The following is a 27,135-nucleotide window of genomic DNA, read 5'->3' as shown; positions in this document are numbered from 1 at the left end:
TCAGAACCCAGGTCCTCTGTCTTCCAGGCCTATGCTCTTTCCACTAGGCCACGCTGCACAGAGGATTTGGGGGCAGTTGGGAACGGAGAACGTTGTTAGAGCTGTGCTCTGGGCCTGAGATCTTGGAGTAAATACCACCCATGATGTGGTTCAGCAAAGGGTGGGAAATTGGGTTTACAACCATTGCCAATTAAATAATGAGTGAACTTTATCCCTGTGCTACCCTTGCATTTGAAATCTAGGTAGACAGGCAATGTGCTTGAAATGGTAATTACCTTTGTTGAGGGGCAACCCCCAGCGCTGAAAATGAAATGTGCGATGGTTTCTAAAGAGCTGGGATGGAAGCGTTTTGAGAGAGAGGCAGTCATAAACCTGTTTTATTGCTGAAACTCAGACCAGAATGAAATCATATTAATTTATGTGCTGGGTCTTTTTCTTTCGTGTTACTTCCCACTGAAGGGTGCTATGGCCAGGGATCAGACTTTAAGATGTGGGCCTGTTTACTAGAAATAGGTTGCTGGCTATGGAAGTCTGCCCAAAAGCTTTAAAAAGAGAGAAAGTGACTTGTAGCTGGGTGGAAAAGCAGGATTGACTGGATCAGCCTCTTATTCTCTTTGTTAGGCCATCTGGTCTAAGGCTTAATGGGGAGAATGGGGTGATTCAGTTAACTCAGGCCTTAATTAGTTTGTGATCTTATTCTGATCAGAAAAATTTCACTTCTAAGTCACTCTTCCTCGGTCCTGCTATGACAAATGGCATCCTAGCAGGAATGAGATGCCTGGCATTGGATTGTTACTGTGGACAGAAAGGAGCAGTGTCGTCTAGTGGAAAGAAGGCTTGGGAATCAGAGTTCCTGAGTTCTAACCCTGTCTCTATCTGTTGTCTGCTTTGTGGCCTTGGGTAAATCACTAAACTTCTTTGTGCTTCAGTTTTCTATTCTGTAAAATGAGGACTCAGTACCTGTTCTCCATTCTACTTCGACTGTGAGCCCAATGTAGGACAGGTACTATGTCCAACCTGTATTTACCCCAGTGCTTAGAACATGGTAAGCACTTAACAAATATAATATATATATATATATATATATATATATATATATATATATATGCAAGTGGACATAGTGGAACTAATAATAGGACATGGTCAAGACAATGTTCATAATGGGTTTTCCACCCAGAAAATCCCACCACCCTTATCTTCAGTCCATCATCCTGCCTGCGGCTGAATATCCTCCAGATGGCCAAGGCTCTAAGCAACTTTCATAGCAAGGCAAGTCCCAGATCTGTCACAAAATCCTCTAGATTGTAAGCTCATTATGGGTAGGGAAGGTGTCTGCTAATTCTATTGAATCGTCCTCTCCCATGCGCTTAGTACAGTACCATTGATCAATCGATTGGTTGATTGAAAATGGGTTTTCTTAAATTTAAGTCCACCACAGAAGCGGTATTAGGCTTGAGAGATGCAGGGGTCGACCTTGCTTTTTACTCTCGTTCATTCATTTATTGAGTCAATCTTATTTATTGAGAGCTTACTGTGTGCAAAGTACTGTACTAAGCACTTCTTCATGAATGAACTGCAAGGGAATGGTTCGGCTTCATAAAAGGAGAGCTGATCAAAGATTTCATCTCGCTCGGATGCTAAAATCACAAGTGTTTAGAATAATTAATAATAATTATAGTATTTGTTAAGCACTTACTAAGTGTCAGGCACGGTACTAAGCACTCGGGTGGAGATAAGCAAATCTGTTGGACACAGACCCTATCCCACATGGGGCTCTCAGTCTCTGTCCTCCTTTTACAGATGAGGTAAATGAGGCATAGAGAAGTGAAGTGACTTGTCCAAGTTCACACAGCAGACAAGTGGCAGAGCCGGGAAGCCTCTGTGGGAGACTTTTTGCCTCGATTGCCTCCTGTAACGTCTTCCTTCGCCAGGACTGCAGTGCCAGAAGTCTTGCTCTTTCCCAGTCAGGGAGAGTTTGTCTCTCTCTGTGTCTCTGAGGCTGCCCCTGTCCTCATAAATATAGAGTGTGCTTGGATCTTTCATCTTTAGAGGGTCCTGGTGCCCAGAGATGGTGGCAGGCCAGGGTGAATGGGGCCCTCGACTGTAGTCTGGCACCAGTGGTTGCTGAAAATAAGTGAAGGTAAAGATGTCCTGTCTTCCCACAGGGTCCTCCTGTCCATCAGATGCCCATCGGAAACTCTCCTCACAGCAAGTCCAAAGCATAGGAGGAGCCCGACCCCCTTTCCAGCTCGCCACCGAGAAGCAGTGTGGCTGAATGTTTCTGCTAATTCTGTGTACTCTACTCTCCCGAGCCCTTAATTCAGTGTTCCGTGCTTAGTAAGTGCTCAATAAATACCATTGATTAATGGATGGATAGTGGGAAGCACATGGCCCTGGGAGTCAGAGAATTGGGGTCCTAGTGGCTCTGCCACTTGCCTGCTATGTGATGCGGGGCAAGTCACTTAACTTCTATATGCCTTAGTTTCCTCATCTATAAAATGGGAAGCTTGAAGCAATGGCCCAGGGCCTAAGTTGAGAGTCAGGACTGTGACTGTGATTGTGATTGTCACCACTGCCATCACATTTGAGATTTGTAGCTCTTAGAGGTAGCAGAAAGCACTGTGGTCTAGTGGAAAGGGCACAGGGGAGGGAGTCACAGGATCTGGGTTCTAATCCTGGCTCTGCCAGGTGCCTGCTATGTGACCTTGGCAAATCATTTAACTTCTCTGTGCCTCTGTTTCCTCATCTATAAAATGGGTATTCAATACCTGTCCTCCTTCTTACAGCATGCGCAGTGGAAAGAGCCTGGGCTTGGGAATCAGAGGTCATGGGTTCGAATCCTGGCTCTGCTACTTGTCAGCTGTTTGACTGTGGGCAAGTCACTTCACTTCTCTGTGCCTCAGTTCCCTCATCTGTAAAATGGGGATTAACTGTGAGCCTCACGTGGGACAACCTGATTGCCCTGTATCTCCCCCAGTGCTTAGAACAGTGCTCTGCACTTAGTAAGCACTTAACAAACACCAAGATTATTATTCAACTGTAAACCCCATTTCAGACAGGGGCAGTGTTTGACCTGATTATTTTGTATCTTCCTCAGGGCTTAGTACAATGCTTATCAATAGTAAGTAATGGTATTTATTACTATTATTATTATATTTTTAACCACTTACTATGGACCAGGCACTATATTAAGTCCTGGGGAAGATACAGGATAATCAGGTTGGACACGGTCCATGGACCCACATGGGGTTCAGCTTTAATTCCCATTTTACAGAGACGTAGAGACCTAGAGAAGTCAAGTGACTCGCCCAAGTTTATACAGCAGACAAGTGGCGCAGCCGGGATTAGAACTCAAGTCCTCTGATTCCCAGGCCATGCTTTTTCCCAACACTTAACAAATCTCACAGTTATTATTATTATAAATAAAATGCTCAGGGCATCAGGTCCTCCCCGAGCCTTCACTCCAGATCCTGGGCCTTAACAGCAATGACCCAGGAAGATGGAATGGGGATAATGTTGGGAGAGAGTCCAGGGCAGCCAACCCACCCTGTTCCTGCTGGACACCGTCAGTTGGTTCCAACCCTCAGGGACAATTCCTACCACTTGGCTTTAATTTGGGGTGGGCAATTCCCCCGAGAAGAGAGCTGCAGGATGTATAATGCGCTATTCTTCCTCTGTCAGTTAAAGCAGCTTAAGGGCCGGTCAGGAAAGCCAAAGTGTCCTGACTGTTTGCTTTCACAAGTGGAGCAATAATCATCCGACTAGGAACAGAGAGCACAAGCCATTCCCACTGCATTACTGTCTGCCGCCAATCTCTATTTCACAGTCCAAGAGTGCTGTTGCTGATCTACTTGAAAGGCTGCCATGCTGAAGATGCTTAATACAGAAAACCAAAAAACACTTTTTGTAGTCACTACTCACTTGTTGCCCAGTAACCAGAAAGATTGAACCTTCTTTCCCATGTACCACTTGTCGGTAAATGTGATCGAGAATTAAGAGTTCACTCCAGCAGTTCTGAAGTAGCTTCATTTGATCATCAACCTGTAAACAAAGCAGAGAAAAATGAGGCGATTGTTTCAGAAGCCATTTTTCATAATCCTGTATGTTGTTTATTTGAGTGGAGGAAAATATTCAGGGCTTATACTATAATTGATCCCCTAATATTCTGTAAACCATTATTCTTCGTTGAATAAATTGCATATTTAGGTACATTAGGTCCTATATAAATCCTTCAGAAGGCATTTATAATCAATGATCTGCCAGAAAAAGGGCAATCCATTAGAGGGTTAGAGAGGCATACATTAGATTGATAAAATATATGCATCTATATAAAACATTAATAGAGCTATTAGAATAGTCCAGTGAGAGATTAAGGTGTCCCTAAATATGAAGTAGGTGGTGCATCACAGTTATCACTATAATGATCCTAAATAGTATAGCATAAGTAAATATAATGAACTAAAATGGAAAGAAGCTAATATGTCTCAATTTAGTAGGGATTGTCTTTGCCAAATAGAATGTAATGAAACAAAACTGTACAATAATTCCAATGGCTATTAGCGATATAATATGTTAATATTTATTGTTTACTTGGAATATGAGATATACTATTATGCAAATGATCCCTGTCTGAAAATTACTTCTTTCAAGAAAGAGACATACATATTGACATATTCATTTTGACAATGGGGAATTTTTAAAAAAATGAAAAATGAAAATGTAAAAAATCCATTTTAACCCACTGACCTGTGGTTGGAACACAGTTCGTACTTAACATGCTAATTATTTTAGGGATTTATGGCTGATAACCACATCTGCCTCAATTCAGAACCTGGACACTAATATCGCATTAATAAATTGAGATGTAGATAGACATCTTAGTGAAAAATTAATGTTCTTAGGGAAGAAAAAGTAGTGGAGGGTTTAGATGGGTGGTAATTCACTAGATTTTAATGAAACAAAGTAAAAAGTGAAACAGCTGGCTCCATCTTACATCGTCCTGTTACACCCAGTTTATACCCTTCTCTTCTCCCTCTGACACTTCATAACTATTTCTTGTTCTCAATTTTTATGTTTCAAATCTGTTGCTCCTGCTTTCTCCCTTAGCCCGAAATACCTTTCCAATTTAGCATCACCAAAACTATGTCTCTGCCCTCCCTCAAAGTCTTCTAAAAAGTCACCTCCTCCAATAGGCCTTCTCTGATTAACCTCTCCACATTCCCGATCCCGTCAACCCACCAACTACCTCAGCTTTCCTCTGTTTTGTTGTTTGTAATTTTGCATTTGCATCTATTTTCTCACTCTCAATCACTATGCTTGCTTATCAATTTTAGGTCAACTATCTTCCCCATTATATCTTAAACGTTTTGAAGGCAGGGACTGTCTTTAACATCTTTTGCACGCTCCCCAAGTAATGTGATACTACTCCTCTGAACGCATTTGGAATTCGGTATATATCTCTCCCACAGTTGGCTGTAGACTGTACTCCAACCATCATAGGTAGTCGCTAAAGAGAGTTGCTACTGATGATACTGTGGAAGGCAGACTTTGGAAGCATGTGGTCATAGAGATCCATTTCAGAACATCTCTCAATTAAACAAATTATCACCTGGGGATTGTAAACTACTATCCCTAACTCCTCCATAACAATGCATTGTCAGCACTTGTACTTTGTGGTTGACTGTGCCATGGGGGAATTGGGCAGCTTTACACACAAAAGAAGTCGGAAGGCATTTCACTTAAGCATATTTTCAAAGGAATTCTTTAAACTACTGACTGTTATGGCCAAATATTTTACTACCTAAGTGTCACAGCTCATGAAACATAATACCAGAAAGCTTCTAGATCAGGGGCTGAAATTGTCTTTTAAAACTAGTTCACCCAACATTTCTAGGTCTTATTATGACTATAACAGCAAACGCATTATGGCAACCTTATCCAAAATTGATCATTATATTGTCTATTAGTGGTGCATAAGCAGCACGAGATGGCAAATTCAGACTATTTCACGTTTTTTCCCACGACTTGAACCAGAATAAAATCCAACATTATTAACTAGCCTTCTCTGGGGTGCTCAAGCGTGAAACAAATTCTACCTCATTAAACCTGCAACATCCAGGCAATTCAGGGGAATTTTTATCACCATTCTGCGAATGGGAAGCTGAAATGTTAAGAGGTTTAGTTGCAACCAAGCCAGGGGCACCTCCGAGATGAGACTTCAGGTCTCGGACAACCGAAAGCATCTTGCTCACAAGATGCCCGCAAGGGATGAAGAACCCCAACGGCAGTTTATGCTGGGTTTGTATTAAAGAAAATGGGACAAATCCCCTGCTCTACTACACATTTTCTGCCGACCAAAGGCACTGTTGGGCTTGTACCCAGCCAGGACTGCTACCCCTGGAAGTCTCCTTAGCCACATATTGCTGTTATCTGCACACCTAGTGCATGCACTAGGAGTTCTTCTATGTCTTCAGAAGCGGATGCTGTAGGCTAAGTATAAAGTCTGTAATACATAGATGTGTTTTGTTTGTTTTAATGGTGTTTGTTAAACACTTACTATGTCACGCACTGTACTAAGAGCTGGGATAAGATAATCAGGTTGGACACAGTCCCTGTCCCACATGGGGGTCACAGTCTTAATTCCCATTTTACAGTCAAGGTAACTGAAGCACAAGAAGTCTAATGTCTTGCTCAGATAAGTGGAGGAGTCGGGTTAGTACCTAGGGCCTCTGACTCCCAGTTCCGTGCTCTTTCCATTTAGGCCATGGTGCGTCTCATTTTCTGATGAATGAAAACTCATTAAGTGAAACCTGGGACTACTGGGTCCAGTTCTGGTCTCTGCCATCTTAAGAAGGAAGTAATGGTGTGGAAAAATACAGGGAAAGAAAAACAAAAGAATTGGCAGGGCGGGGCAGGTGTTGAAGCAGCCTCTTTAAGATGATGGACTAAAATGGAAAGATGCAGATTGAGAGAGGACTGAACTGAAATTTGCAAAATCACAGAGGAGGTGAGCAGGGCAAGCAAAGAATTACACATCAAATTCCAAATGAGGGGGAACTCACAGAAGGTCAAAAGTTTGAAAAGAGAAAAAAGGAAACTTTTTTTCTCACAGCTGGTGGTAAAAAAAAAAACATTACTTCACATAGCAGATGGTAAGTTTGTGGAATTCATTATCCCAGTAAGTTATGCGGCAGAAAAAAATCAATTGATTCAAAAGATATTTGGTTACATTTGTGGGTGAGAGGTCCATAATAGTGATTAAAAGGATAGGATACATCTTTTTCCAGACAGTTGGCAGTCAGAGAGGCCAAACATCACTGTTCTTGCAAAGATTCATACTTGGGTCATGACCTCTGTATGGGAAAGGGGCTGGGTCTGATCTTAATATCCTGTTTTCAATCCCTTAGCATATTTCCTAGGCATTGTAGTAGTAATTTATTTGTATTAAAACAATAAAAATAAAATGGTGGTATTTGTTAAGCGCTTACTATGTGCAAAGCACTGTTCTAAGTGCTGGGGGGATACAAGGTGATCGAGCTGTCCCACGTGGGGCTCACAGTTTTAATCCCCATTTTACAGATGAGGTAATTGAGACACAGAGAAGTTAAGTGATTTGCCCAAAGTCACACAGCTGGCAATTGGCGGACCCAGGATTAGAACTCATGACCTCTGACTCCCAATCCTGGGTTCTTTCCACTGAGCCACGCTGCTTCTCTTAATGTCTGTCTCCCCCTCTAGACTGTCACCTCATTGCAGACAGGGAATATGTCTGTTTATTGTTATATTGTATTTTCCCAAGTGCTTAGTACAGTGCTTTGCACACAGAAAATACTCAATAAATAGAAATACAATTGAATGAATGAATAATAATAACAATATTTATTGAGTGCAGTGCAATATACTAAGGGTCTGGGAAAGTACGCCAGAAGCCCAGATAAGTTCCCTGTCCCCTAAAATGTTCAAAAAATGCTAATAATAATAATAATGATGGTATTTGTTAAGCGCTTACTATGTGCCAGGCACTGTACTAAGCACTGGGCTGGACACAAGCAAATCGAGTTGGACACAGTCTCAATTCCCCTTTTATTAGATGAGGTAACTGAGGCACAGAGAAGTAAAGTGACTTGTCCAGGGTCACACAGCAGTCAATACTACTACTACTACTTCTAGTCAGTCAGTCATATTAATTGAGCGCTTACTGGTGCAGAGCACTGTACCAAGCTCTTGGGAGAGTACAATACAATGACGAGCTAAAGTCTCTCTATTACGACTGCTGCTGCTGCTACATGAAAGAAGCTGAATGGACTTTTGAGCTGACCCGCAACACCCTGTTTCTGTCCTTCACGTCTTCTAATGTTCTAATCTACTTTTACTTCTTTCATAAATGAAAATGTATCTATAATGAGCAGAAAAGAAAGGAGGCAAGAAAGTCACAGTTTTCGTTTTCCCTGGTGCTCAATTGCATTGCCACCATGATTTATCTAACATTTACTGGCTCTGGTGTGCTTCCAGAGAATCACCTCTTGTCTCTGGTCCCTCTCGACTGTAAGCTCATTAAGGGGAGGGAACATGCCTGCTAATTCTGTTGTATTGAACTCTCCCAAGTGCGTAGTACAGTGCTACGCTACAGACACAGTAAGTTCTCAATAAATACGACCGACTGATTGGCTCTGGAGCCCCCACAGGAACGAGGTGGAAGACTGTGGTTCCGCGGCTGCAGCGGTCGCTTGAACTCCACGGGGCTGGGGACTGACCAAGTCACCCTCCAGTTCAGAGGCACTGCCTGCTATTACTCTCAAACCCGCCGGGAGCCAGAACGGCAAACCCCTGACTCGCCCTTCCAGGGTTTCCCAGATGAGGTGAGAGGAGGCACCATGGCCTGGCCCTGGAGCCTGGTGGAGGGAGAAAAAATTAACTGGCATTGATGGCAGTGAACTGGGGACAGGGGATAATAAAAAATAATGATATCTGGCCTCCCACCCTGCTCTTTTTCCACCTCCAGAGGATGAAGTGGGTTTGCGATCGCTTCCCACCTTTCTCCAAACTAATAGGTCAACACCACGGGGTCAGTGGTCCTCCTCCCACTATGGAGTAGATTGATGCGTAGAGTCCTGGACACTGCTGAATGGGAACCTGCTAATTCTGTTATACTCTCCCAAGCACTTAGAACTCTTTGCTCTGCTAGTGCTCAATATATATGATTGATTGACTGATGTACAGATATACAGACTCTGCTCTTGTTGTGAGAACATGCTCTTTAGTCATGCTTTTAACATCCATCCTTAACAGGCTAGATTTATCTTAGTGATGGTGGTGACTGACTTCTTTGTTATCTCTTGATAAGGAGCTCAGCAGTTCTCCAGCTATTCTAATTTGGTCACCAAATGGTAGAAAATAATGGAAGCTAAATGACTGATGTGGACTAAGTTCTCTGACTCAGTTTGAATATTGAGCGGGAAACAATGAGGGATGGGATTTTTTTAAGTTGTGGGTAAATCATTTCATTATGTAGTTGAGACTCTCTCACAATTGGAAACCTCATCCCATGTAATCTTGCACTATCAGTTATGATAAAGGAAGGATTTATCTCAGAAATCCTAGTTACTCATCTAAGGAACTATTCGTATTGATGTTATAGATGAGAGAGTCTGAAGCAATACAAGAGTCATATTGTTATAGAGCACATACTTCCCACAACACAGAGTGTTAATCATTAGAAACTTTTGCTTTCTCAGAAGAGCAGTGAAACTGGGAAACATTAAAATGAAGAAAAATGAGTGTGTTTTTCTGAAACATATTTCTACCTTATCAATACCTCATTGTTTTGCCTTCACTTACGACAACTGCAAATTTATTTCAATTTCCCTCTTGCAGAGAAGTCTTGATTTTTGAGCCTCTGCGAATCACTTGCCGCTACAAAGCTTCAAAAGGATAAGTTGCTCTAAGTAAACATTTTCCTGGGAATTATTGACATTTTGAAATTCTATGGTTCCATAATGTCAGTCCTCCTTTTTGCGGATATGAACATTCTTTTCATTTTCTCTGAAGTAATGGAACCAAGCTCTTAAATTCTGCAAAAATGATCAAAATATGCGTGTGTGTGTGTGTGTGTATTTGTAAGCACAGTTGAAGAAGAAATCTAATGACTAAAACAGAAGTGGCAGAAATGTCCTTTGGTGTGGGAATTGTTTTCTGTGAACTTGTAATAATCAGAATTCATTTCAGGAGTTCACCTTGTTGTCACTGTAAAAAAATTCTCCCGTCATTTAATAGCCTCTTCCTGGTGAATGTGATGTTACTAAACATCTGTTGGAATGAGAAGCAGCGTGGCTCATTGGAAAGAGCACGGGCTTGGGAGTCAGAGGTCATGGGTTCTAATCCTGGCTCCACCACTTGTCAGCTTGTTAGGGCAAGTCACTTTAACTTCTCTGTGCCTCAGTTACCTCATCTGTAAAATGGGGATTAAGACTGTGAGCCCCACGTGGGACAACCTGATCACCTTGTATCCCCTCCCCCAGCACTTAGAATAGTGCTTTGCACATAGTAAACACTTAACAAATACCATTATTAAAATTGAATTAAATTAAATCCTGGTCTGAAATTTGAAATGGAAAAGTTTAAATAACAAATTTTCCTCAAGAACTCTTGAGATGCAGTGAGGCCTGGTGGAAAGAGCATGGGCCTGGGAGTCAGAGTTCCTGGGTTCTAATCCTGGCTCTGACACTTGCCTGCTGTGTGACCTTGGGCAAGTCACTTAACTTCTCTATGCCTCAGGTTTCTCAACTTTAAAATGGGGGCAGGGGCTGAGTCTTACTGATTAAACTTGCATCTACCCAGAGCTTAGAAAAGTACTCAACACATTTAGTGCTTACAAATACCATTATAAAAACAAAACAAAGCATAACAACCCTTTGGAAATGTCAGAAGACATAGAAGGCCACCAGAGAACTGTTTTTCTGTTTTGAGAAGGAGCATGGCCCAGGAAAAAGAACATGGGATTGGAAGTCAGGGGACTTGGATTCTAATCACCATTCTGCCACTTGCCTGCTGTGTGACCTTCAGCAAGTCACTTCCTTTCTCTATGCCTCAGTTTCTTTATTTGCATAATGGGGATTTAATACCCATTCTCCCTCCTAGACAGTGAGCCCCACGTAGGACAGGGAATGTGTCTAATCTGCTAATCATGTACCTATTCCAGTTCTTGGCGCATAGTAAACATTTAACAAATACTATTATTATTATTTCTTTTTTTCAGGCGGAATGACCCCATCCCTTTCTTGTGTTTCACCAGAAAAGCACACTCAATGTGCTGGCATTTGTATCCCTGGCTAAGCTATTATGATTATGAAAATGTTTCAGGGTTCCTTTCAGTGGCAGGGTGGAGCATCAAAACGAAGCCCAAATCCAAGCCCACGATTGTAAATACTCTCAATGATTATCTGCAGATACAATAAACTGTTACAAAGTCCAAGAAAAATGATTTAACATTAACCACGATTAAAGCAGCACTAAAAAACGAATCTCAGCAGAGAATTAACAGCCAGCCAGACTCCCTTCTGAAATGATGCATGGATGTAATCCACAATAGGTTTATAACTCCAGTGTCTTATTCTGTCTTGAGAAAAGTGGTAAAGACGCCAGTGAATTTTAGAATCGGGTTATTGTTATTTTACCATTGCTGAGCTTTCCCTTGAATGTTTCCCATGTGTTAGTCTATTGCTCTACTTACCAATGGAACAGTGGTGGCCATCTTGGGAGGAGAATCACCTCCCTTGGGGTATTTAAGGGAAACAGCATGATGTAGTGTATAGAGCACAGGTCTGGGAATCAAAAGGTCATAGGTTCTAATCCGGGCTCCGCCACCTGTCTCCTGTGTGACCTTGAGCAAGCCACTTCACTTCTCTGGGCCTCAGTTACCTCAACTGTAAAATGGGGATTGAGACCTAGAGCCTCACACGGGACAGGGACCGTGTCCAACTGGAATCACTTATATCCACCCCAATGCTTAGTACAGTGTCTGGCACATAGCAAGCACTTAACAAACATCACATCATTATTTGCTCACCACCCTGGGGAAGTCCCTGAAATTCAGCAAAACTGATTCTGGCACAGAGGCGAATCAAGCTGTCAGCCTTCTTCTTGGTCCCCGGAAAGATTCCAACAGAAATTGTTTCTGAGTGGAGCAGGTCAGGTTATGGAAGCCACTTCTCGTTTTTTTCCACTGACCTTTTCTACGGCGGGGGTGGAAATGCCATCAGTGCCTGTGGCTGGGTTAGTCACACAATCCTGCCCGAGGAAGGCACCACCCATTCAGCTCTTCCCAGGTTTGAGCCATTTCACACTGGCATGAGATTTTGTTTTCATAAGTTGCCACCTACTAATTGTGGCATTGGTTAAGGCCTCGCTATGTGTCAACCACTGTGCTAAGCATCCGGGTAGATATACTACAATAGCATCAGACCCAGGCCTTGTCCCACAAAGGGCTTATGGTCTGAGGGGAAGGGAGAACGGGTGTCTTACCCCCATTTTCAGAGATGAGGAAATTGAGGCACAGAGAAGATGAGTGACTTGTCCAAGGTCACACAGCAGGTAAGTGGCCACTGCAGCTTCCTGGGTCTTTATGCATGGAACAGGGGTCCCTACTAAATGACCTTGGGCAAGTCACTTACCCTCTCTGTGCCCCAGCTCCCTCAACAGTAAAAGGGGGATTCAGTACTTCTCCCTCCTGTGTAGACTGTGAACCCCCTGTACAGGGACAGAAACTTTGTCTGACCTGATTATCTTGTATCTATCCCAGAGTCAGCACAGTGCTTGGCACATGTAAGTGCTTTACAAATGCCGCAGTTATAATTATGATTATTACTAGTAATAATCATGATAATAAAACTGAAAACTAACATTCAGGTTGAGGGATAATTGTCTCTGCCTCAGGGCCGACCAGACTTCAGGCCCACCCTTAGTTTGGGGAAAGATTCAATGTCTTCTTTCCTTCATGTCTTATGATGTCATGATATTTGTTAAGCACTTATTATGTGCCAGGCACTGTACTAAATTCTGGGCTGGACACAAGCAAATCAGGCTGAACACAATCCCCGTCCCCTGTGGGGCTCACAGTCTCAATCCCTATTTTACAGATGAGGGAACTACCCACTGGGCAACACTGCTAATAACGATAATAATAATATCAAATTTGTTAAGCCTTTTCCGTGTGCCAAGCACTCACTGTGCTGGTGTAGATACAATCCAATTGGAGAAACAGCTTGACCTAGTGCATAGAGAATGGGCCTGGGAGTCAGTGGGAACTGGGTTCTAATCGCGACTCTGCCACTTGTCTGCTGTGATCTTGGCAAGTCACTTCACTTCTCTGTGCCTCAAGTACCTCATCTGTAAAATGGGGATTAAGACTGGGAGTCCTCTATGGGACCTGGACTGTGTCCAACCTGATTATCTTGTCTCTACCCCAACGCTTAATAAAGTGCTTGAAACATAGTAAGCACTTAACAAATACCATAATTGTTAATGATATTATTAATCATTCCTCTCCCACCTGGGATTCATAGTGTAAGGAGGAGGAAGTGTAGGTATTTAATCCCCACTTATAGATGAAGTTATTGAAAGGCAGGGAAGTTAAGTGACCTACCCAAGATCACACAACAGGCAAGTCAAAGATTTGGGATTAGGACCCAAGTTTTCTGACTCCTAGGTTTGGGCTTTTTTAGTGTGATGTCCTAAGGAAGTCCACTTGAACCTCTGGACCTAGAGCATTGCTACCTGATCCCCTCTTTGCTCCAGACCTGGCGTATTTTCTGCTCACTCAGGAGCCTTTACTGACTCATGCTGGGTACTTTTAAATATCTCACCCCTGTAGTGCCATACCAAAACCCACACTGCATTACTGATCGCTAAAACTCCATCTCCTGAGGCAGCTGCCTCACCCAGGTACCACCCCACACTGGCTGTAGGTTAGGGATCCTCTCATGATAATGGCCAATGCAGGATGGTTCTATTTGGACTCTCCCAAGCACTTAATGCTCTGCACATATTAAGTGCTCAATAAATACGATTGACTGACTGAATGTCATGAGCAGGGAATGTGTCTATCATATGGTTGTGTTGTACTCTCCCAAGTGCTTAGTACAGTGCCCTGCACACAGTAAGCACTCAATAAATACCATTCATTAGTTGATCGTATAGTAAGAAGGAGGGGGATATGGCTGAGAAGAATGTCTTTCGACCTAATGATTTTTGAAAATTATATGCTAGGCTCATTTGAACTTTAAATACTGGACGTACAAAGAATCAGGGTGCTGAAATAAAATCACAGAATTATAAATAAATGATTGTGGTATTTGTGAAGCGCTTTTTGTGTGCCAGACACCATATTAAGCGCTGAGGTGGATACAAGCTAATCAGATTGAACACAGTCCCTGTCCCATGTGGGGCTCACAATCTCAATCCTCGTTTTATAGATGAGGTAACTGAAGCACAGAGAAGTGAAGTGACTTTTTCCCAAGGCAAACAAGGCCAACAAGGGGCAGAGCCGGGATAATGAGTAAACGTGCAAAGATTTGATCAATGAGAAAAGACTACATTAAAGTGGGATGACTATGTTTGGACACATTTTTCAGTGATCCTATTGCCGACATTGTTTCTCTTATGACTACTTCCTGTTTCCGGTGTTTTAATTTAGAAATCTCCCGTGCTGGATTAAAACAACATTGTCATATCTCTGACGAGAGAGATGTTAAACAAGGAACTAAGACAAAACCCTCTGAAGTGTGTTCCCTTTTCTTTCAGCTCCTTTGGAATGGCAGAAAGATGTCTGCAGATGTAATTAGTATTTGGGGACAGCAGGGCAATGGGGTTAGGTTTTCAGGGCAGATTTTCCAGGCTCAGCCCAGAAAATTGAGTTTTAATGGCAACAACACCACTCCTTCCTCAGAAGCAACCTCTGAGAGAAGAAATTTGTGCCCTATTGCTCAATGATTAAGGCCTCAATTAAGGACAGCTGGCATTCTCTACATCAGGCAATGGGCGTGTCTTGCAGAAGCAGTATGGCAGAGTGGATAAAGCACAGGCCTGGGAGTCAGAAGGTCATGGGTTCTAATTCTGACTCAACCACTAGTCTGCAGTGTGACCTCGGACAAGTCACTTAAATTCTTGGTGCCTCAGTTACCTCATCTGTAAAAAATGGAGATTTAGAGTGTAAACCCAGGACAGGGACATTGTCTAACCTGATTAACTTGTATCTACCTCAGCACTTAGAACAGTGCTTGGCACACAGGAAGTGCTTAACAGGTACCATAATTATTATTAGTTATTATTATTATAAGGCAAGGGGCAGAGATGAGACCCTGGTTATGCCCAGTTGTTTCTTTTTCCCTTGGAAGCTTGTGTGCAAGTCCTTGGGGAAGCAGCATGGCCTAGGGGTTACAGCACGGGCCTGAGAGTCAGAAGGTCATGGGCTCTAATCTCTGCTCCGTGACTGGTCTGTTATATGACCTTGGGTAAGTCACTTCACTTCTCTGGGCCTCAGTTACCTCATTTGTAAAATGGGGATTGACACTGTCAGTCCCACGTGGGACAGATCATCAGATAAAGACTTATGGTTCGGCACTGACCAGAAGCTGAATCTTAGTCCACAATGCAGGGCTGCTATTGGTTAAGCCAACATCGTACTGGCATAAGCAACAAGACTTTGCCATGCAAGAATTTCGGGATAATCCTTTACACCCAACACTCTACCTTGCTCAGACTCACCTTGTCCAATTTGAGCAGCAATATTTAAAAAATCAGGGACTGGAGAAGTTCCACAGATGAGAAGCAAAAATGATTTGAAGGTCAGAAAATAGGTCCCAAGAGGAAAGTTTAGAGAAACTGGTGTTGAATTGCCCAAGGAAGAAAAGGCTGAGGGTTTGTTAATAATAATAACTGTGGTATTTGTTAAGCACTTACTCTGTGCCAGACAGTTTACTAAGTGCTGGGGTGGATACAAGCAGATCGGGTTGGACACAGTCCCTGTCCCACATGGGGCTCAAAGTATCAATCCCCATTTTACAGATGAAGTAAATGAGACCTAGAGAAGTGAAGTGACTTTCCCAACATCACACAGCAAACTGGTGAAGCTGGGGTTAGATCACATGATCTTCTGACTCCCAGGCCAGTGCCTATCCACTAGTTCATGCTGCTTCTCTAAAAGAAGTCTTTAAGTATGCAAAGGAGTTTATATAGGTGAAAACTGACCCACTCTTCTCCTTGGCCACTGAGTCTTGAACATGAGGAAATGGGGGTGAATTACAACAGGAGAGACAGTGTTTGGTCGTAAAGGAGAATTTACTGACTCTCAAGGTAAAAACAAATTTAACTACTCCTATCCTCAACATCTGTGTATGTATTGGTGTCATAAATTAATCACTATATTTTGCTTTTTTTATCCATTTCTTACCATACTCTATTGCCAGGTAAATCCTTGTTTGTCCTCAGACTGCTACTCTTTAAAAATACTTTACATCTTCCTGCTTCCCTATTAGACTGAAAGCAACTTGAGGTCAGAGCTTGTTTTTTGCTTCTGTAGCATTCTTCCCAGTAGGTAGTACAAGTGGTTTTCACTCAGTAGTATCATTTCTACTACCATCAAACTCAGAACAATGGATAAACCCAATCTGACAGAGTTCATATCTTGATGGTTTCGATTCTGTTTCGTGAGGATTAAAGAGAGATACATTTTATTTTGATGGGTCTAATTCCAAGGATCAGTCCTCTGTCCAAATTCTCAGTTAGTTTTGATAACACTTTTATGTTCAATAAAGTTATTCAAGTTTTGTATGTTGCCACTTCAAAATGAAACTCCTTTATAGATTGCTGTGTGGTAATGATACTGCTCTGTGACATTCAATAGACGGTCTCAAAGAGCAGGGGAGCAGTTATATTTCTGAGAATTAACCAGAGTATAGATAAAATGGGCGGGAATAACATTGCTGTTTCTCTTTAAGAATACCTCCTCACAGTGCTGCCAAGAATATGCATGCTAACTATATGTAAGATCTTTATCTGCAGATTCTTATGTGGTAATACTCTTTACCATTGACTTTAAAGCATTCAGTCATCTTGCCTTATCCAATCTTGCCTCAATGATTTCCTAACATGCTCACTTCAAACACCAACCTACTCACTGTATCTCCATCTCATGTATCTCATCGTGGACCCGTGACTCACACCCTCGCTCAGGTCTGGAACTCCTCCTCCTTCAGATTCTACAGGCCGCCACTCTCCCCACCTTCAAAGTCTCATTTAATTTACATTTCCTCCAAGAGGCCTTCCCCGACTAAGCCCTCATTTCCCTTACTACCTCTCCATTCTGCCTTGCTCTTGCACTTAGATTTGTACCCTTTATTCACCCCACCCTCAGCTCCACAAGACTGTATAAATTATTTATTTATTTTGTTAATGATGTATATATCTCTATGATTCTATTTATCTTGATGATTTTGTTTTCTTTTGTTCTGTTTTGCTTTGCTGTCTGTCTCCCCCGCTTGTCTGTCTCTATCTGTTGCCGAATTGTACATTCCAAGTGCTTAGTACAGTGCTCTGCACATAGGAAACGCTCAATAAATACTATTGAATGAATGAATGCATTATGTACATATCCGTAATTTATTTTAATGTCTGTCTTCCCCCGTTGGAATGCAAGCTTGTTGTAAGCAGGAAATGTGTCTACCTACTCTGTTTTACTCTCCCAAATGCTTAGCAAAGTATTCTAAACAAGGTAAGTACTTATAGATACCCTTGATTGATTGATGCGTTAAGAAGAAAGCAAAAGCTTCCTAAGGAAAGAGAAAGAAGAGCCAAAAGGAAAAAAACACACCAGGTGTTGCACAACACAACAAGGGCCACCTTTTTGAGTACACAATATGGCCAGGACTGTGGTTCCTGCAATGGCTTTTACAGCCACACTTGCAGTCTAGGGCGAGTTTCATGGTCAGAGGTATTTTATTCAAATATAAAGGACAACTCTCTCTGTATGTATATGGTTAGAATTTAATAATGTTAGTATTTGTTAAGTGCTTACTATGGGCAGAGCACTGTTCTAAGCACTGGGGTAGATACAATGTAATCAGGTTGTCCCACGTGAGGCTCACCGTTAATCCCCATTTTACAGATGAGGTAACTGAGGCACAGAGAAGTTAAGTGACTTGCCCACAGTCACACAGCTGACAAGTGGCAGAGCCCCGAGTCGAATCCATACCCAGGAGGCTAATAGTATAAAGAAAAAGAATTGGTCATTGGATCTGAGTTTCACTTCAATTACTGTATATATGTACATACTTATTATTCTATTTATTTCACTAATTATATATATATATAATTCTATTTATATTGATGCTTTTGATGCCTGTTTACTTGTTTTGATGTCTGTCTCTCCCCTTCTAGATGGTTTTGTCAGCTTGTAATGGGCACACAATGTGTCTTCTCACTCTGTTATATGTCTATAGAGTACTCTCCTAAGTGCTTAGTACCATGCTCTGCACACAGTAAGTGCTCAGTAAATACGATTGATTGATTGTTGTAAACAAGTGGAAGCTCCTCTATGGGCTTGCACCAGGTGTGGGGGGGGGGGGCACCTCTATTTCTTTTCCCCACAGCTTGTTCCGTCCTCTAGAATCAGGTACGCAGGATGGCCTCGCAACATGTGGATCATGGCCAAGAGCAGGATGGGGAAAAATGCTGCTGAAGGATCAATTCTCTGATGGAAGCAAATAGTAAAAGTCTGCTTCCAGAAAGGTGAGTGGATGAAGCAGGGGAAGATGGGAAGCTCTCGGAAAGGCATGATAGTGGATTGAAGTTGGCTCTAAAGGGAACCCTCATAACGCTGAGGTTCTGTGTTGCTTTCCATAGAAAATACCATCATGGATAAAGACAGACCAGGAGATATTTTATCCCTGTATATTCTTTCCAATGATGGTCCATCTTTGAGGTCCCTGTGAGAGTGTATCCATTTTTAATGAGCTCTTGCACTCACTTGTCAACCTGACTTCTACCCTAGCCCCTTGGGGATGTGGGATAATGGGTTGACATTCTAATGCCTGAATCTTTACAGGTCCTCTAAAATTACCCAAGAGTATGAAGAATTTGACCAAATTTTCCTTGGCAAATTGGGTGTCAATCAAGTTGAACTCATATAATATACAGTCTAAAAACAATGGGAATGACACGTGCTTTTTAGGGAAAAATTTGGTTGAAAAATTAAAATATCAGTTGAGAAAACTGCAGAGCTCAAGTGGGACATAAAAATGTCATTTTGGTAGTGTGATCTATTCCTAAATTTCATTATATTTACTAGGATCTCTACTTTTGAAGCACAAAATTAATACTTTATAGATGTATGGGTGAGTGTGTGCGTGTGTGTGTTTGTGCCTACTATAAATTTAGGCTCTTGTAAATTATAAAAAGTGAAAAAGACGTATTTTTAACTCACTTTAAGTATTTGTGCTTTCTGGGATTTTTTTTTAGTTAAAAGTACATAAAGGTCAAATAAACTTCCTATAAATTGTGCTCCCAGAGCTATAGTACTCATGCAATTAAATTAACATTTAACCATAGGAATTGCACTTAGCCATAACGCAGCGGGAGGAACTAAGTCACTGCCTGATGCCCTTCTGATGAGTGCTGAGAGGGTAGTTTTTAACTGGGGAATATTCTGGGTTTTAGCCATTTAAATAGGGCCTGCTACTCAGGGACCTGTATAGGTCCAGGAGAATTTTATCTTCACTGTTGGCTTGAGGTTTGAACACAAGAAGAAGAAAAATAAACTCCATCCTGAGTAGTAACAGTGACTCAATAACCTGTGCTGAACAATAAGTAAATAATGATATGATCCTAATCCCCTCCTGCCAGATTCTCTACAGCATCCAATGGGGGGCTGAAATGAAGCAGCGTGGCTCAGTGGCAAAGGCCCGGCCTTGGGAGTCACAGGTCATGGGTTCTAATCCCAGCTCTGCCACTTTGTCAGTTGTGTGTCTTTGGGTAAGTCACTTAACTTCTCTGAGCCTCAGTTACTTCCTCTGTAAAATGGGGTGAAGACTTTGAGCCCCACGTGGGACAGCCTGATCACCTTGTACACCCCCCAGTGCTTAGAACAGTGCTTTGCACATAGTAAGCGCGTAACAAATACCATTATTATTATTATTAATATGAAGAAGTAAAAACATCCATTTCTTCTGCTCTGGGTGGAGGTCCTGCGATCCTGTTAAGGGTGCTCAGGGTCAGGAACACATCCATCTCCTTTCACACAAGAGCTAATCAATTCAAGGAGGGAAGTGTCAATGAGCTAGCAGATCAATGCAGTGAAGTATGGAGATTGATCTTATCCCAGAGTGACTGCATTAACAGACTCGTCAGTGTGACCTTTGCCCTGTGGTACAAATTATGCTCTACCACAAACCACATTTCTGAATGAAGACCTCTGGTCTTTGCCTGCTTTCAATAAAGCATCTGAACTCCGGACATACCCCAAAGGATGACTAATGAAAACAGAGTATGTTGGCTATGCAGCCGTGGCGCTTCCAGAGTAATGGCAATCTGGGTTTGAATTTTAGGGGCAAGGGAGACAGAAGAGCATGCAAAACCAGAGCCCCTTTACCCCAGCAGTATGGAAGAAGTAATGAATTAGGTTCCCACCAAGGAGCAGCCCTGCCATTGGACTTACAACTTTGACCCTTGTTAACAAAATGCCGACTGACTCTCATTTTGATCTAGGACAGGCTGAGACCAAACCACTTTAATGAATAATTATTTTTGCTACTATGTCTGTCTTTTGAAAACCAGTGATTTGGCTTCAGGCCTTGGTTCACAGCTATTCCACATCCCAAACGAAGGCACAGTTGTTTTCGGCCACCAAAGTCCTAGAAGATTTTGGCTTTGGCTGGAGATGCTATAACCTGACTGGAGGAATAGAAGGTGGTAGCATGACCTTCTTTCCAAGGGACTACCCCTAGAATGACTTCAGAGGTTCCATCTCCATTCTTGCTCACATCCAGCTGAGATTACTTGGGGAAACTAGACTGTATGGTCCCTGAGGTGAGATATCTAGTCTGCTAACAATTCAGTGATGGCCAGAGTAATCATTCAATAAATAGCATTGCTCAAAACACCTCTGATGGTTGTTGGCAAGGTAGTGTCAGTTGGGAAATAGCCTCTTCTCTAATTCCTGCCTTGGTAGCAGATTGCTAGCTCCTTCCCACTCTATTGATATTGTTCTTAGACTGCAAACTCCTTGAAGACAGGGCTCCTTCCTACTAATACAATTGTGCTTTCCCCATTGCTTAGTACAGTGTTCTGTACACAGTAGGCACTAAATACATACTATTTAGTAATTTGAAGCGCTTACTGTGTACAGAGCACCATACTAAGACCTGGGAAAGAATACAGGTGGGATTTAAGCACGGTCCCTAACCCTTAAGGGGCTCGCAGTCTAAGGAAAAAGGTGGGAGAGGAGATTGGTGATAGATACATATGGAGAGATAAAGTACTGTCCAATCGGATTATTCTGTATTAACCCAAGTGTTTGGGACAGTTCTGGGCACGTGGTAGCCACTTAAATAGTAATAATAATTACGGTACTTGTAAAGTGCTTACTATGTGCCAAGCACTGTTCTAAGCACTGGGATAGATACAAGTTAATCAGGTTAGATACTGTTCCTGTCTCACATGGGGCTCACACTCTTAATCCCCATTTTACAGATGATGGAACTGAGGTTCAGAGAAGTGAAGTGACTTGTCCAATGTGAAGTATGCAGCAGGCATGGGGCAGATCTGGGATTAGAACCCAGGTCCTTCTAATTTCCACACCTGTGCTCTATCCACTAAGCCATGTTGCTTCTCTACAACCTGTGCCAATTATTAAAAACTCTAAATCCACTTAAAGGACAAGGGCCTATGGCTCAGTGGAAAGAGCACGGGCTTGGGAGACAGAGGTCAAGGGTTGAAATCCCGGCACTGCCACTTGTCAGCTGAGTGACTGCGGGCAAGTCACTTAACTTCTCTGTGCCTCAGTTCCCTCATCTGTAAAATGGGCATTAAGACTGTGAGCCTCACGTGGGACAACCTGATTACCCTGTATCTACCCCAGCGCTTAGAACAGTGCTCTGCACATAGTAAGCGCTTAACAAATGCCAACATAATTATTATTATTATTACACAAAATTAAAACAAAAAAGGAGTAGGGTGCTGTAGCTGATGGCTCGGAGTACAGAGGCCACGACCAAAGGAGCCACGGTAACCCCTAGAGCAGCCTCCACAACCTATCCAATGTTTTACATTTTGTGGAGGTCAGGTACTGCAGCAGCTTGTATAGACTGTAAGCTCGCTGTGGGCAGGGACTATGCCTGTTTATTGTATATTTTACATCCCCAAGCACTTAATATAGTGCTCTGCACAGAGTAAAAGCTCAATAAATACGTTTCATCACCTCAGTGGTGAAAGGGAGGAGGGCGATGCCGGGATAAGGTGGGGTCAGTGACTGAAGAGATGTGCCGGCCTGGATTACCAGTGAGACTTTATGGCTTGGACACGGGCTGCTGTTGCTCGTGATTGACTGATTTCAGTCCTGTTGGACCCAAGCTTCTGACTGGCATGGCAAGGAGGCCAAAAGCTGCAGTGTGAAGCTTATAGGAGGGAAGAAACATGAAAGCAGAGAATGCTGCCTCTTTACAACATCCCACGGTTCCAATTATTTGAATCAGAACTGAGGGGCTGTCTTCTGCCTGCCTCGATTGACACCCCCAGCTTCTCATTTAAACTGGGACATTTGATTCAGTCTCAAACATCCTTTAACCAGTTTATAATTTACAATTTACAAAATTTCCAATCAAAAGTCACTTTCTTAGAAAATCTGAAAATTTAGTTGGTGCATATATTTTGAAATCATTTCATCCTCTTTTTCTAATACTGTAGTTTTTGTACTCAGAAAACATGTTTATTGTTCAGGATATAATTGAACCAGTGAATTAGAGGGAGGTTACTACAAAAGGATTAATGTATTTTTAATGAAACTGGATGATATAACTTCTGTTATTCAGGAAGAATAACGGCAGATCTATGGGTTTACACAGATAAGAGCTTTGTGAGTTTATCTGAAAGCCCATATAATGGCTCTCATTTAACTGTAACCTAGAAAAGCATTCTTAGAGACCTCACTAGCTTTTAAATGTTTTGTTAATTTAGCTTATTTCTATCGTCCTGGTGATCAGTTCATCTGCCCAGCCCCTGAACATAAATTTGTTTTAGAAAAATATATTGTTCCCCATAATAATTATTGTTCCCTTTTTCTTTTCAAAAGCTTGCGGCAGCATTGAGAGAACCATAAACCATAACTGAGGAATGCACTTACACCCTTAGAAAAGTGAGAACCGGTGAGCTGAGGAATGGGGGTAATGGGAACCTTTCAGTGCTGCTCGAAGCCTTTAATTACCGCACAAGAGGAAAATACAGTGTGTTTCAGATAGCTCATGCAATCCTTTACAAAGGCTCCATACCTCTCTTATGCTAATACCCACTAGATTGGAAATAACTACATAAACCTCAGGAATTCAAAGCTGAGGGGGCACAACAGGACTGACTCTTCTCTTAAAAGCAACAAAATAATAATAATAGTAGTTACTATTATTATTATTATGTTACTTGTTTAAGCGCTTACTATGTGCCAAGCACTGTTCTAAGCAATGAAGTAGATACAAGTTAACCAGGTGGGACACAGTCCCTGTCATTCATTCATTCATTTATTCATTCAATCCTATTTATTGAGTGTTTACTGTGTGCAGAGCACTGTACTAAGCGCTTGGAAAGTACAATTCGCCAACAGAGACAATCCCTACTCAATAACGGACTCACAGTCTAGAAGGGGGAAAGCCACATGGGGCTCATATTCTTAATCCCTATTTTACAGATGAGGTAACTGAGGCCCAGAGAAGTGAAGTGACTTGCCCAAGGTCACGCAGCAGACAAATTACAGTGCCGGGAGTAGAACCCAGGTCTTTCTTTCACCCAGGCCCATGCTTTATCCACTAGGCCATGCTGCTTCTACCAACTCTGTCTACCAACACGTCTACTGACTGTTATATTGTATTCTCCCAATCGCTTAGTACACTGTAAGCACTTAATAAATACCAATGATTGATTATCTTCTTTCACTATATGTCTGCCTTGTCTCTTCCTATTTTCAGCCCCCCAGAGTTAATTTCCTTTTACCTTTTCCCAGTATGCATACGGTGCAACAAATAAATGCTTATCAAATGTCATAAATAAAAATAAATCACAATCAAATAGATCTAGCAATGGAACACATCACAGACCTCTCAAAAAATCCACACACACCATAAACATAATCACATCACTTCAGTCACCTCAAGGGTGGCTGTGAGACTTGTCTTATCTCTGACCCAAAGCGACTCCATGGACACATCTCTCCCAGAACGCCCCACCTCCACCTGCGATTGTTCCGGTAGTGTATCCACAGTGTTTTATTGGTTAAAAAGATGGAAGTGTTTTACCATTGCCTCCTCCCACGCAGTCAACTCGAGTCTCCACCCTTGACTCTCTCCCATGCCGCTGCTGCCCAGCACAGGTGAGTTTTGATTTGTAGCAGATTGTCTTCCACTCACTAGCCACTGCCCAAGCGAGGAATGGAATGGGTATGCCTCTGCTTGACTCTCTCTCCCATAGCTGAAACTGGTAGAGTACTTAGGTCCATATATTTCACATTTTGGACTAACACACTTGTTATCACTTAAAAGCAATGAAGAGGGAATTTTGAGAAGAAAAAGAACTCAGTGAAAATTCAGAATGAAGCTTTTAGGAGAGAGATTTTGGGAAGGAGGGGGCAATAATGGGTAAAGTTTTGCTAAATGCAGACACGGGTGTGTCAGGGGCTACCGTTCACATTTCTAAAACAGATATGTAGCAAGAGAAAATAATACCAAAGGCATTTTATTTTGTTCTTTGTATACTTGGATTTAAGTATGCATATTGAATTCTGTTTTATAAAGCTTAATACAATGTCCTACAAATGAGGAAACCTTTATTTTATTTGTTAGTGATCTGATATTTTTGGCTTCCTAATTTCCCATTTGCCCTGAGGTTTTGCTTTTTTTTTCTGGAACTCAGCAGAAACATTTGAAAAATGTCATAAGGGGAAAATAAAAGGGAGAAAATTCAACAAAACAAAATCACCTCAAATTTATTCAAAGACATTTACAATAGCAAAAGAGTTACTTCTTGATTAAGGAACCAAGGGAAACATCAGCCTCACAGTTAAAATAATTGAGAAAGTTGCAGGAGTCCAAGTAGGGATCATGCTAGAAGATTTATCTCAAGATAAATTATTAAGGTTCTTCAGGTAACTACTGCATCCCTTTTGATAAAACACCTTAATAAATTTAAAAATCTTTGTAGACTGACAGCAAGTGTTTTGAGAGCTCGTACTGAAAAGCCAAAAACTAATTATGAAGCCCTGACTTGACTAATCAATTATTCAGATGAACATTAGGTGCCTATTATATACATAAACAGGGGAATTTGATCTCCCTTAAGTAACTCACGAAAATCACAAATCCAAAACATGCTAATTTGAACTGGAAAGACACAGAAGCCTTAATCTCATACTAATCTGGCTTCTTTGATTCTAAACAATGAAGCAATTGCTGAACATTTTTGATCTACTGGGCAAACGCTGCTTCAGGTTGGTGCTACGTGCCTCATTTTCTTTTTCTCTTTTTTTAAACAGCACGTATAAACTGAATAACAAATAAATAATATTTGCAAATTACCTTGCATAGGAAACTTTTTTTTTTCAAACAGGCCGATATAAGGATGATAAGCAGAAAGATCTGTGCTACTGAGGATTCTATAGTATATGTTTCGATATCCATGAAACTAAAAACCTTCATAAATGAACATGATTGTCATTTTCCCTCTCTAGTTCTTGAATGGACAGCTCGCGGATCTAATAGTCTCTGCTGGAGGACCTGGGGTTCTTTGGAGCGGGTGGGAGAAGATGACCTGCCTGTGAACTAAGCTCAATCCCCAAACGATAACTTTCCCGTGCATTTAGACAAGAACGAGCTCTTAAATGGATTGGAGCTGTAGGAAAACCCGAAATAGATGCGGCCGGGACACCTGCTGACAAACAGTGACAAATCCCACTGACACCGTAGTGACCCCCAGTTCTTCAAGATTTAATTAAGGGGCATAATTAAGTCAGTGGAACAGAACACTAATGAGTGTTTTTTTTAACACGGGTAATTACACATAAGAATACAAAGTAAGAAGAGGGTCTAAATATATCATTAAAACGAACAGTATAGAGTGACAAACAGCACGCTTGGATGCCTCTTTCTCTTGCCGAGAGAATGCAAGCTGAAACCGGGCTTTGATAATTCACTAGCAGGTTTGTATCCCACTGGGAACATTTGTTATTCTAATTTTATAACAATAAGCAATGATGTATATTGAAATCCTATTTTCAATGGTCCATTCCACCAACTTTGTAATCCTTCTGGATTTACCCTACTGGTCTATTAGAAATGGGCCACTTGGCAGTTGGTTACAGGTAAACTTTGCTCTGTGAACCGTGTCTGCGGAGGTGCAGATCTGAAGACAGATATTTTCTGTATTCTTCAAATATCAGAATTAGTCACTAATTCTTGCTAATCCTGGACTTGAAGCAATAATGTGGAATTATTAGTTCTTTTTACCAAGGGCAGGGACATAACCAACAAGACTGGAGTCTATTCAAGAGAGCAGAAAGAGATGAAAAGAATTCAAATGCAATAGGTGGTGTTCTGAATATGGAAATCATGCTCCTCAGGAGCAAAAGAAGACTGAAACAACTGCCCTCCATTCTGCAGGACCGTAAAAGAGGCCCAGGAGTTTGGGATCGGCCTTTCTGGGGGTTGTTCTCTCCTCCCCCGGCTGGTAGCTCGCAGGCCACGACAACCTTTTATCCATTATCAAAGCAACAAGTGGAAAAGCAGATGCTCCTGTCAGCGAGCACTACCCAGACGGCTCTCTCCGGAGAATTTCTCATTTGAAATCTTTCCTTTTAGCATGTCCTTCCTCCCACTCCAGTCGGTATTACATACG

At 41.9% G+C, this 27,135-nt stretch overlaps 1 protein-coding gene across 2 annotated transcripts in view; it reads right to left on the bottom strand.

Annotated features, from left to right (window-relative positions):
- The window catches only part of NR5A2 (nuclear receptor subfamily 5 group A member 2), a 163,078-nt gene that overhangs the window by 83,838 nt on the left and 52,105 nt on the right, over nt 1-27,135 (bottom strand). For both annotated transcript variants that reach the window (XM_007663920.4, XM_029063619.1), the window contains exon 6: nt 3,922-4,041. In XM_007663920.4, the coding sequence (XP_007662110.2) occupies nt 3,922-4,041 (120 nt within the window). The remainder of the gene's footprint in view (nt 1-3,921; nt 4,042-27,135) is intronic.

The sequence above is a fragment of the Ornithorhynchus anatinus genome, chromosome 4, assembly GCF_004115215.2.
Source record: "Ornithorhynchus anatinus isolate Pmale09 chromosome 4, mOrnAna1.pri.v4, whole genome shotgun sequence".
Lineage (NCBI taxonomy): Eukaryota > Metazoa > Chordata > Mammalia > Monotremata > Ornithorhynchidae > Ornithorhynchus > Ornithorhynchus anatinus.
The sequence above is the reverse complement of the archived record's forward strand: the minus strand, read 5'-3'. Positions and strand labels throughout refer to the sequence as shown.